The 12,437-nt window shown below is 39.3% G+C and overlaps 2 protein-coding genes across 4 annotated transcripts in view; one reads left to right on the top strand and one right to left on the bottom strand.

Moving 5' to 3' along the window:
• tmtops2b (teleost multiple tissue opsin 2b) overlaps positions 1-4,091 on the top strand; it is a 40,681-nt gene extending 36,590 nt beyond the window's left edge. The window contains exon 4 of the mRNA XM_042494617.2: positions 1,774-4,091. Coding sequence (XP_042350551.1) covers positions 1,774-1,983 — 210 coding nt within the window. The 3' untranslated portion in view covers positions 1,984-4,091. The remainder of the gene's footprint in view (positions 1-1,773) is intronic.
• The window catches only part of st6gal2a (ST6 beta-galactosamide alpha-2,6-sialyltranferase 2a), a 65,352-nt gene that overhangs the window by 7,775 nt on the left and 45,140 nt on the right, over positions 1-12,437 (bottom strand). The window contains exons 6-7 of one of the 3 annotated variants that reach the window (XM_088083366.1): positions 8,674-8,848; positions 5,176-6,002 (exon numbers count right to left, since the gene is read on the bottom strand). In XM_088083366.1, coding sequence (XP_087939492.1) covers positions 5,869-6,002; positions 8,674-8,848 — 309 coding nt within the window. In that variant the 3' untranslated portion in view covers positions 5,176-5,868. The other 2 variants (XM_088083367.1, XM_042494616.2) reach the window with 2 other exon arrangements.

The raw sequence follows: 12,437 nt of genomic DNA, 5'->3' as shown, positions 1-12,437 counted from the left end.
GTCAGCTTCAACACGCGCTCCTTCGGGATAAGCATGCACCAAAAAATCTCCACTGGATCTGCACAACTTCGAAAGCCCAGGGCTGCAGCTACACTGGGCAGATCATATGTTCAAAAGTCATAAGGGTAAAAGTGAAGTTCAGTTCTGCTGAAAACGAGCATGCACGCTCAGCAAAACCCAGCTTTAGCTACAGATAAAAATAGAATTGAATCCATAAAATATGGAAACGGTGCCTGCCTCAGCATGCTCTGCATGGTATCTTTCATACACTGACATGCTCCCACATATATTTAGTTACCCTTTGTTGTTTTTTTCTTTCCACCTTCCTTTGAACAATGTTGCTGATTCCTGCTTATCATTTTCACTCTGATGATTGTTATTCTGCTCACAACTCTCCTCCTCCGTTGTTGCTCTCCAGCAGGATCACAATCACCACAAATAACCGAGAAAAATCCTACAGAATATATGAGTGTGCCGTCTGCTTTGCAGCAGCATTTCCTCTGCACAGTAGTGTGTTTGTAAGACAGTTGGCCCTTTATTTTCTTTATAAGTTTACAGTTGTAAGTTCACAGTTTACAGTAAATCTCATTAGCCTTTACAATGGAATCCTACAAAACCAATGAGACGTGTTTTCCAGCTAGAATGATGCTCTAATTAGACGTGTTTAGGAATGTTGGGTGTTAAGATACACCATTATTCTCTCTTGAAGGATTATGTCTGTATGCAGAAAGGTCAGCACTAGTTATGTAGACATTTCCTGCAATTTAAAATCCAGTTTTCAACATCATTTAAAAACTTTGGAAGAATGGGCTGTGCGTTTTCTAGCAGCTGAACCAACTGAATAATGACACATAACTGATGTAGATGTGCGAGTGTTTACATTCTCAGCAAGGCTACATCTGAATTTAGTGATAAAAGAGGTGTCACCCTTTGTATTATTTGCATCTGTGATTGCAGTGCAGACAAAACTCTTCATGAATTCTCTTTTCCTTTAGGATCATTAATAAGGCTGTTGGATTAGAGGGGCGGCTGCTGCACAGTTGAGTGAAAGCAAACTGATTAACTGGGCACAATAAACAATTAAGTTTCACTTTTACTGCACCTGCTGCTCCGTCTGTGCCCAGAGTACACTCTGCGCCCTGAGAGTGTGATGCAGTGAATAACCAAGTGGTAAATATATTCTAGTAGCGCTCCAAATGAGCTCAAAAAATAGAAAATCAATATGTAGCACCAGATGTTATTATCATGACGGGCTGCCACAAATAAAACAATTTTGTTTATCTATTTTAGATTATTTTACCAGCAACATTTCCCGTAAATGTGCAAGCAGTGCGATTTGACAAACCCATTCCTTTGGTTGTAAAAATGTATTTATTTTAAAGGAAAACCATGATGACAAATGAAAGAGGGGAAAAAAAGATGATACAATAACTCATTTCCTCACAGTATTCATGAAACACAAAGCAAACACTTTCAGACAGCAGCTCTCTGACTGTTCCTACTACTGAAGGTCAGATTTAATAAGTGTTATGAGACCATCTACTCCGCCAGTGTAGCAAGACATTAGGAGACCTTTTTCTCCTCTCAAGTGGCACTTCCTGTGTGGACATGAAAGTGCACTAAAGCATGATTTCTGCCTAATCAAACTGAACAGACCATGAGTCTCTCTGAGAGCATAAAACCAAGGTCAATCCATTTCTGATAAGCCCAAGAACTCTCCTTTTGAGCTGGTATGTAGTGCTCTTTTTATCTGTCTTTCCATCTCTTTCTCAGTTCTACAGGTGTTTCCTGATTCTGTTTCACTGCGATCACTGGTCAGCGGAGAACGGCAATACCTCAATGCCCTCTAAGACCACAGTAATCCAGCTGAACCGCAGAGTCTACAGCAACACGGTGGCCTGCACCGCCCAGATCTCCCCCGCCAACCAGTGTGGCAGCACCTCGGCCACCAAACACACAACACCCCCTGAGGTCACAACCTGAGCCTCAGCGTGACGAGACAGGAAACTAAGTCATGATAAAGGAGCGATGACTCAGCTTGACAGTTACAATGTGAACTGCCGTTGAATGTGAACTAAAGCATGATGCGTTTATAAAGTGAACGTACTTTACGTGTGAGCTTGTGTTTGTCTTTGAGCTTTTGAAATGTACAAAACACAAAAGTACTAAATGTCTGGAGACGTACATATTTTATATGGCCAAAGGTATGTGGGCACCTGAACCTATATGTGATTGCTGAACATGAAAACCATGAACACAAGTATGCTGCTTTAACAGCCTTTACTTTTCCAGTAAAGCTACAAGATTTTGCTGCCATTCAGCCCCAGTGTGAGGTCGGCAGTGATGTTGAGTGTTAAGGCCCAGCTCACAGGCAGCTTCCAATTATCCCAAAGGATGTTTGAATGGTTTAGGTCAGGGCTCTGTTCACCAAACTCTGAAAACCATTACTTCAAGAGTCTTGCTTTGTGCACAGGGGAGTTGTAAAGCTGAAACAGGAAAGGATCCTCCAAAAAGTGCACACTGTAGTCTAAAACAGTGGGCTGATTGCAAAAAGGAAACCAAAAGTACAAAACAATATGCGAGAATTTAAATTTGGCTATATAGAGTACTTAATCATTGTTTTAAAGGTTGATATGTCCAGGAAATGCTCTTCTTACAATGTCAATTTATCGATTCCACACTGTAATCGTTGATATTAAAAGGTGTAACAAATTGTTCATGATTTTCATGAACCCAGCTGTCAATGTTGTTATCAGAGAAACAGCAAGTTTTCTCTGAATTACAATGAAAACAAGGCAAAACGTTTTGGAAAATGATCTTTACAAACATTCAAGTTTTGAGAATTTTGTTTGTCAAATCTCTCATTTCTTAAAGAACTCCAAACCCAGGTGCACAAAAACTTCATCGAGGTTGAATGATGACACCTTTCTGTACTCTCACAACATCCAAATAACTTTAAAATGTATATTTCATGTCGGCTGAACTGCAGGTTTATTTTCTTCAAACTATTTTTTTCTACAAAGCAAAAATCTGGTGCCTATTCTCTGTTGCTGTCCAGTTTGTCTTTGTGCTGCTGTAAATGCCAACGCTAGTTGGTCATAGAGTTGTGCTTCTTCAAAGTGTCTTAAGTGGATTGATGTGTTCATCATTTAACTGCTGTCCTTTGCTCCTCTTTACTCAAACCTCTGCGTCTGTAAATGTTCAAAATTCTCACACAACGATGCTAAATTTATCTTTCAACTTGTATGTGACTTTGGTCTTATATTTATTTTTATTTCAGTGATGGTGTTCCCTCTTTTAATGTACTTTGTGTTATTGCATGATTTTGCTGCATGTTTCCTTGTGCATTAAATTCAAAACTGACCAGAAATCAGAGAGAGACAGTTACACTGTACCCTCTCTGGGTATGACTGGTGGTCTCACCGGTAAGAGAGAGGAGGCTATAGGAGGTTTCCATCATGAAGTTTTTGGCCATGGAGAAGGGGACATTGGATGCCAAATGATACAAATTTAATTTGCAGGAGGCAGATGGAGGGGAGAGGCCATTCTGAGATGGGAGAAAAGCTGTGATGTTTGACTACCAGATCTACAGTTTGACCAGCCAAAGAATAACGGTTTGCCAAGAAGGCTGGTTGATGGGAACCACAACTGAGCATTAGACTGTGATGCAACACACTCAGAACTAACCTGAGGAATTTGCAAAAACTTCCTGAACACGTGTGTATGAGCTCATATGTGGTTTAGAGCTTTCTTCACTTCATCCTCTGCGTTCTGGACCAGAAAAAAAGAACGCGTCAGGGAAGTGAAAACACACAAACAGCTGAAATTAAAAGTCACTGAGGGATGAGATCAAGCACCTTTGATACTGACTCAAGCTGCTTTTGCTTACTCTGAAACAGTGATAGCTGAATTAACTGCAGGGTGGTGATGCAACATGAGCATTGTGACAATCTGACTTAAGCCTGTCTGGAAGCTGACTATAGTCAGTTGGATGGTAACTCTTAAGTGATTCTAAGGTATAGGTAGTCATTTTATTGTATTTTATTGTTGGTTTTCATCATTTTAATAAATATCATTGCTGTGAAAGAGAATCATTGCATTGCTGTATATCAAAAAGAAGCTGGAGGTCCTAGTGAAAATGGTATGAAAATAAAAACTGAATTGCCACCTTGCGGTTGTATGCCTCTGCAAACCAGTCAAGTTGCACTTACAGTTTACATCCATGTCTATGAAAACATGGTTGCCCCACACACGTCTCTCTCCTGCCAGCACAGAGGATCTATACAGCACAGGTTACACCAAAGATTACGTTCACCAACTCTGACCAAGCATCTCCCCTTCTGTTCCTGAGATATGATGCAGAGCAATGGACAGATAAATGTTTTTGCACATCATTAGAATTTCACAGAGAAGTTGATCTTTGACCCTTTGGATATAAATGTCAACGCTTCATCAATTAGCCTATTAGACATTTGTGTTAAATTTTGTCATAATTAGAGCATGAATTCTTAAGTTATAGCCAAAAACATACAAACTTATTCTAATCAATTCATTTGTTCGTACAAGTGGATATTTGTTGGATAAAATGTCCTCAAGGTGTATTTGAAATAACGCTTTCACGAAGATACAAGGATCACAGTCACAGTGAACTTTGATCCCCAAATTCTGATTGCAGTTCATTGGGTTTTCATTCAATTTTCTGTTCATTCAGTTCTAAGTTCATTGTGAATGGAAACTGGTGCTAAATCTGAAGAAATTCCCTCCAGGTGTTCTTGAGAAAACGCATACCTTGACCTTTGATCAATCACCACCAAAATCTCACCGGTGGATCATTAAGTCAAAGTGGACGTTTGTGCCAGTTTTCAGGAATTCTTTGATGGTGTTCTTGAGATATTGCATTCACAAGAAGTGGGTGGATAGACAGACAACCCCAAAGATTAATGCCTCCGGGCGTTGCTAATGCCGGCACAGAGGAAAAAAAAAAAAAATCACTCCGAGAAAAATGCAGTTTCCTCAGAGTGATGTGAGGCTCCCTACGGCATTATTGTCAATGGATTCTCTTACGATGAAAACCTCTGTCTTTTCTATGATGCCAAAAAAGAGCAGTAGACACTGAGATTTGAAAGTTGCTTACAATTAATTTGACATGACGGTTTCATAAAACTCTGTGCAACGATGTATTCATTGGTTTTTGTTTATTTCGAAAAGATTGCAATATTCTCTTACTACAGAAGACAAGTGATTTATTTCACAATCTGGTAGACGTTTGGTAACAAATGATCTTTTACAGTCAAATGGTGAGCTGAAATATGTTTTTGAAAACCTCTGAAGCAAAGGCAACGCAGTAACAAAATCCTGCTTACTTTTACCATGTGAAGGCAGTTTTTTTATCCTCTGTTTTACAATACAAGAAACAACATGGTGTTCACTTCCTTTCCAGTAGTTGTCACATTACAGCCAATCAGTGCACTAAAAGACATTTAAGCAAGACACAGCAATACAGTTAAAGAGTCTTGGTTAATGTTTGATCAACACAGCCTAGTTTTACAGTTTGATCAGAGTCTGGCCTGGGTTTGAGAGAGAACAAGGGACGGGTCTCTCTTGATCCACTTCTACACTCTTTGTGTCCATGATAGTGGGCATAAAATATGTGGAAGTTCAATCTGTAGTTCAAGACAGCCTAAGAGCTAAGGAGATCTGGGTGCTGGTAAAATAAAGGGAAGTTTACCATAGTTCATTTACATACACTTCCAACACTGTTTTGATACAAAGCTGGTTAAAAATGGGCAAAGCAGCCCTTGATTGCACAGCTGCATAAATTTAAGATAACAGACATTTAAATGTGACACTAACCTAAGCTAAGTTAAATTAATGAGTTTTGGTAGTCAAAGCTTGCTCTGTGATGAGTCCATGTGTAGGAAGAAGACAAATGTCCCCCCATGGAATTAGTAGTAACAGATGGCAGTGCATCTCGTCCCTCTTAAGCCATAATGACTGCATTTCTTGAAAAAGACAAAAAAAGCACCCTCCATTTAACACACAGTCATGGCATCCGAGTCAAGATAGTGATTAACTCCCCATGCTTACACATACTAATTTCCAGTGAAAAAACAAAACAAAACTACCACGTGTTCCTTTGAAGGTTGCATGTACATAATTTAAGTCACTTTGTACAAAAGAGCCTGCCAGATGAATGCATTGTGAAGTAATGAGTATTTGCAAAAAATATTGCTCCATTTGCACTCTTTATAAATCAGCAATGGGTGACAGAAGATGTCAACATCTATACTACAGGCCAACACATTATTTACGATGCAAATAGTAGAATTAATCAGAAATAAGCAGAATTTGCAGTATGAACAGTAACATGACAAGAGTAGAAACAAAAGATTCCTACAAGGACCGTGCTGTCATTTCAGCTTGATTAATTAGGACTAGAGCAGTTCGGCCATACAATCCTTTTTTTTTTTTTTGTTTAAGATTTAAGGCCCTGTTGGCTTTAATTCAAGCCATCTAATCAGTGACTCCATGAAGTTACCCGCAATCAGTTACTGCAATCAGCACAGGAAACCAGATACAGTTTAAGTGAGAACCAGTGCAGCGTGAAAAATAACTCCGCTGCCTGTGGCTGTGATAACAGCAGGGCTGGTTGACTGTGTTAGATGAACGGCTGATTCACTTCCAACAGATCAACATTTCCCCTCTGTGGTTAAACTGTGCTCCTGTGAAATCAGCTGGTGGCGTCTATCAGTCAACGCACTATAGATCTGCTACAAAGTTAGTGCAAATACACAAAACAGAAAATTTTCACCGGAATCTCCTCAGCCTTGAGAGTGGGGTATGATTTGAGCCAGTTTCTCTGAATTTTAAGCCACACGACTCACTTTGGGGTTGTACTGAATGTCAGTGTTGACGAGAGTACACGGGGGAGCATGGCTGACCATGACCCTATCATGCGCTCCTTACTGGCAGTCTCGTGCAGATGAATTGTTCTGACATTTCAGAAAGTTTGGGTCGCTGTTGTCGGGCTCTTGTAAAGTTGAGTTACGGGTCAATTCATCCATGTCTGTGCTTTGTTTTTCTCACTCTATCGGCCATACAGAGTATACCCAGCTAGTCTGTTAGTGCTGCTACCTAGAGTATTTGTGAGAAAGTAAGAGACAGAGACAACAAAGAAAGTCCCACGGGAAAAAAAAAGCAATCAAAACTCTGACTTTGACAAGCTCTTTCAGGATCTGTCTCTACATTACTGTGAACTGTACCTTTACGAGCAAACTTCTACCTGCCTGCAGCCCTGGTCTGTTTTACATGAACAGCACTCAGGTCATGACTTGACAATCTGAGGACACAGCGTGAGCTCTATAGCTACCAAAGCAATTAAATAGTACTTAATTAGTACTAATTAAATAGTATAAATTTTAATGAATAGAAGAAGAAAATGTGAAGGTACATCAAACTGTGGTCATTGGGGGACCCATATCTGATTTATGCTCTTTGTTCTCCATATTACCAAAGTGTATCCACTCAGTCCAAAAGTGCAGCAGTGTTTTCCCACAGAAACACCCCTTTTTTAATCATTCTGTATCCCCTCTGTAAATGGGGTGGGGGGGGCTGATCTAATCAGAGCTGATCAGATTGATGGATGAGGAGAGCAGCTGCTACAGAGAGGCAAATGAATGCAAACTTTTAGACCCGGCGCAATGAACCGTTAAGTTTTACTTTCAAGACGCCTGGTGTTGTGCTGCTTTGTATGTGCCTGCAGTACTCTCTGCACTCTGAGAGTGTAGTGCAATAAATAACTGAACTGTAAATATATCTCAAATGCACTCCTAATGAATGATCCAGCTAAAAGATTATAAAAATACACACTTGGCAGCAGATATTTTAATCGTGGCAGGCCACCACAAATAAATGAATGTGGGAAATTCTTTACAGAGTGTAACTTTTAACCACAAGTCTAAAATGCTGATGATAGTGAGGCTTATTTTGTTCATAAAACATTGATCATCATGTTCAGATTAAAAAGTAATTATCTGAATTGTCGTTTTTATTCGAGAGCAAGTGAAGAGAGGTGTATAGAAACTTAAAGCAGAGAGGTGGACTTCACTCTGTTTTTAAACCTAACTAAAGAATCCGTAGTGCCGAACATCATAGTGTCACTGCTCCAAGGTAATCAGAAATCATTCTTGACAAGTACATACAATAAAAGGGGTGAAGATTTTATTGATACTGACGATCAAGTATAAGAATAATGGTCTGTTGCTTGGAGGTAAACTGCTCCTTGTATAATTGAATGTTCTGTCATAAAACTATGTGAGGCAGGAAGCATATTGAAATGTCTGAAAATGACAGTGGAAGTCTGAGACATGGAGTGGATATTGACATGCTGGAGAGTTTCTACAATGAGCTTATACTGGTCACATTCCCGCTAACCCCCTGCATAGATGTGCTGCTTTGGAGCACATTGCATTGCCACGCTGTATGTTGATAATGTCACTGTGCATACTGAAGATAAATATTTCATCATGACTTCACATGTGTGTGTGTTGGCATCTTTATCTGCTCCAGGCAGGCAAGGAAATAGATAGATAAGAGTATAGAGGAAACTACAAGAAAAGCGGCGTACACTGCATGCATACTGGCCGTATGTATGCTGTGTACGTGTGTACTCACCCATGAAGCCAGACGAGGGAGGGTTGGGCTGGATATTCTCCTGAGTGTTGCCCTGAATCACATCCCAGAGAGCCCACACGTAGCTGGGGTGAAGGATGTAAAAGGGCTGGTCGGGATAGAGCTTGCGGTACTCCGTGTACGGACCAAACAGGTTGTAGTCTGGACTGGCATACCACTGGTGAAGACAGAGAGGCAAACACCTCAGTTTAAATGACAGGGAGGTCCAATCCTGTGATTAAATATTGTCTAGACTTTCTACTGATTCTCATTTCTCTGGGCTTCATTTCAATCTTCTGGTCAATTTAAGAGCAATATAATATATAATATAAATGGGTATTTAATCATGTTTTCAATTGATTCATACTGGCTGCATGAGCACTGCATGACAGCAACCTCCCTGAACTGCAGCGTGTTTCACACTTGTGGTGTTCACATGGCAGCGTCGTGGCTGTGACGCCTCTGTAAAAAAAAGACTATGGCTAGTCATAGACACAGAGCGCCGCCATAATCAACTCTCAATTGTCCGCTCTCTCTTCTACTCTGCTGAACGTGTGTGTAAGAGCAGGGTGCCTGCAGCAAACGCCGCACACCATACACTAAAACGTAGTATGCAACTGTTTCTTTGTTATTTACAGAAGTCACAAGCACTTTGTTTCATTTCAGCTCAGTGGTACTGTCTCTTGCATTTTCTATGGCGCATGGTGTTTCACCGCAGGCTGTGGAGTCAGACAGCCAACAGACAACAAAAGCCTTGTGAATATCGGCCATAAGAGTAATATAATCTGTAGAAAAAGATGTAGACTAAAATAAACACTCAATGGGACACAGTGCATTCAGGTAACTCAGGCGGCACAGAAGCAACAAGCGCTGAGAATACTCTCCTAAAGTGACAGAAAAATACAGCAGCGAGCCAAAAAAGATGACAGAGATGGTATGCTGTTTTAAACTAAAATAACAAACGGTAAACAGTATACTAGGGCACAAATCCTAGTTGTCTAAAATTGGTTATTTGTAATGGCAAAGAGTTTTGATTATCAAATGATAATCACTAAGTGTGTGTTCATAAATCATCTGCTGCAAAAACTCTGCTGGATAATAATTTATGTAGAAATTATTTGTAGTTGTAGTAAAAAAAGTGTCTAAATTAATGCAATCCTGTCATCTAATTTCTGATACCTGCATTGGCCTAATTGCATTAGTTTAAAAACAAAAAACATCTGGACCAAAAGTTATCATTACAAGCTGACTAAAATGTCATGAATTTTCTTAACTAAAATGTTTTACATTTTCCTCAACTAAATCTTACCCTGAACTATGACGGATAAAAAGCACCATAATGTGACTAAAACTAACAAGCATTTGTGTGAAGACTACGACTAAATCAAAGCTTGTTGCCAAAATAAACACTGACGGCAAAACCAGGCTCAATGTGTTTTTCTTATGAATTCACAAATCATAGATATTAAAACTTCACTGCGCAGAAAGGTGTATGTGCAGAGTGTGACACGAGTGCTCTTTTCATATTCATCTGCTGAAGGAGGAATGTTTCTCTGTGCTCACCTTGAGTGTAAGATACATTCAAGGTGAGCGTAAGGAGTGTGAGACTTGAAAATAGAAGCCACTTTTCAGTGATGAAGGAGACATCACTTATTCAACAGTTAAATTCATGGATTGGTAAATATTTTCATAATCATAGCTTTTGATTTTTCAGCGAGGTAGAAGGAGTGGATGCCATTTCAATGTGTGTGTAAGACCATATCCAAGACAAATTATTATTTTCATATTGTTCTGCCTCATATCTTCATATTTTCACTGAATATGAACACACCAGGAGGTTATACTTTTTAATGACTTCTCTTTAAACTAAATGATACAGTGCATAACATTTCTCACTGTCACATGTTCACATGTTCTGTGTTTGTGCAGCAGCTGTGTCTCTGCACTTTAATTTCCATTATTCTCATATGCATTTTCTGCCTCAGTACATGATCAACGTTTTTTTTTGGGGGGGGGTCTGTCTCATCATCCATTGAACATATTCAGCGCAGTACAATGGTTCAAACTTCAAACATGGTGATGTAATCAGCGTGCCATTCACTAGTGGGGAATGAAAATCAAATAAAACAGAAAGAAGAGGAAATACATTTCCTCTTCTTCCTCTTCTTTATTCTATACACAAAACTGTGTCTTCTATACACAAAACCGTGCATTTAAGGGGAATTGTTTTTCTGTTTTTATGGCCAGACAAATACTGAGGTTACTCTGCAGTCCCCTGTGATTAGCCGTGTAGGTACAGTATGTTTATTAAAAAGGAAAACTTTTCTAATATAAAATCAATTATTAGGTTTACAAGGTATCAGAAAAAAGTGATAATGGCCTTTACAGTTTCTCAAAATGCAAGCTGACGTTTTAATCGTATTTGTTTTGTTATTTCCTTCTTTCTAATGTGCAAATAAAGTGAACTAAACTAGGTTGAGTGAATTTGCATTTTCAGGCTTTAGAAAATCTAGCTCATGACGTGAGACTTCGGCTATTCACAGGTCATTTTAAAGAGGTGACATTCTGCTGGCTGTTAAATGCATATTTCCTTTATTTCCCTGTGAACGCCTCATTCAAAGGCTGAGGTTCCCAGAGAGAAAGCTACTATTCCAGCATTGGCAACAGCTGATTACATTGCTTAGCAACCTAAAAAGTGAAAGGCAGACTTAGAACATAGAACATAAAAGAGTCATACAATAAGCAAAACAAACACTTATTAACATCGACGAAGGGCTTCAGAGATTGAGAGAAAACGTTGTTTTCAGTTTAGCCTAACCAGACTTTAAATGATAGATCAATTATCAAAAATGTTGTTCTGTCTATTAATAATTTCATTAATCGGTGAATAGTTTTAGCTCCAATTGGAACACAAGTACCCCCAGTGCCCCTCTTGACACACCTCTCAAACCCACTGTAACAAATCTGGGGGTTAAAATTGAGAATGACTTTAAAATGGGCCTAAAGATTAATTCTGTTATGAAATCCATCTTTTTTTCAGATGAGGATTTGATCTAAGGTTAAGCCTTTCATTTCTTTTAGTGACTTAAAGAGGGTTATGCATGCCTCTGTCTCCATTCGACTGGATTATTGTAACGCCCTCTATGTTGGTGTTAGCCAGGCTTCCCTCACTCACTTGTCAAGAACACTTCTGCACGAGCAAGCAAGCAGGAGCACATTTTTAGGGAGCCTGTTCAGGCATTTCTCCACAGGCTCCCTAAAAACCTTAAAATACAGTTTAAGATTCGACTGTTTGCTTGTAAAGCTCTGAATGGGCTGACTCCATCCTACCTCCCCGACCTTTCAGTCATATATCCCATCATGGTCACTAAGTTCTGCTGACAAATCAGTCCTTGTCATCCCAAAAACAAAGTTAAAACATAGGGGGAGACAGAGTATTTGCTGTTAATGAAGACGTGACTGGAACTAAAGCATTTTAAATAGGATTATGTCAGAAAAATGTGAGCTACAAGACCAATTATGAGTCACCACAAACACAGCAACACCACTTAAATAATCATTTCCACAAGCTAATTAGTTCTTGGTAAATTAAGTAACAGGGCTGTATTTTCAAGTACCCTTTCCCTTACCCTTCATTATTTGTGTTGCCTTTGATCAGCTTTACTTTGTCAGTTGCTGACATAAAGTCCACAGCAGCTACATAACAAAGTGCCAAACACATGGTTGGACTCCGCATTTTATTTATCTATATATGTATTTTTAGTCAC

Source organism: Plectropomus leopardus, chromosome 10, assembly GCF_026936395.1.
Source record: "Plectropomus leopardus strain MGB_pleo_1.0 chromosome 10, ASM2693639v1, whole genome shotgun sequence".
NCBI lineage: Eukaryota > Metazoa > Chordata > Actinopteri > Perciformes > Serranidae > Plectropomus > Plectropomus leopardus.
The sequence above is the reverse complement of the archived record's forward strand: the minus strand, read 5'-3'. Positions and strand labels throughout refer to the sequence as shown.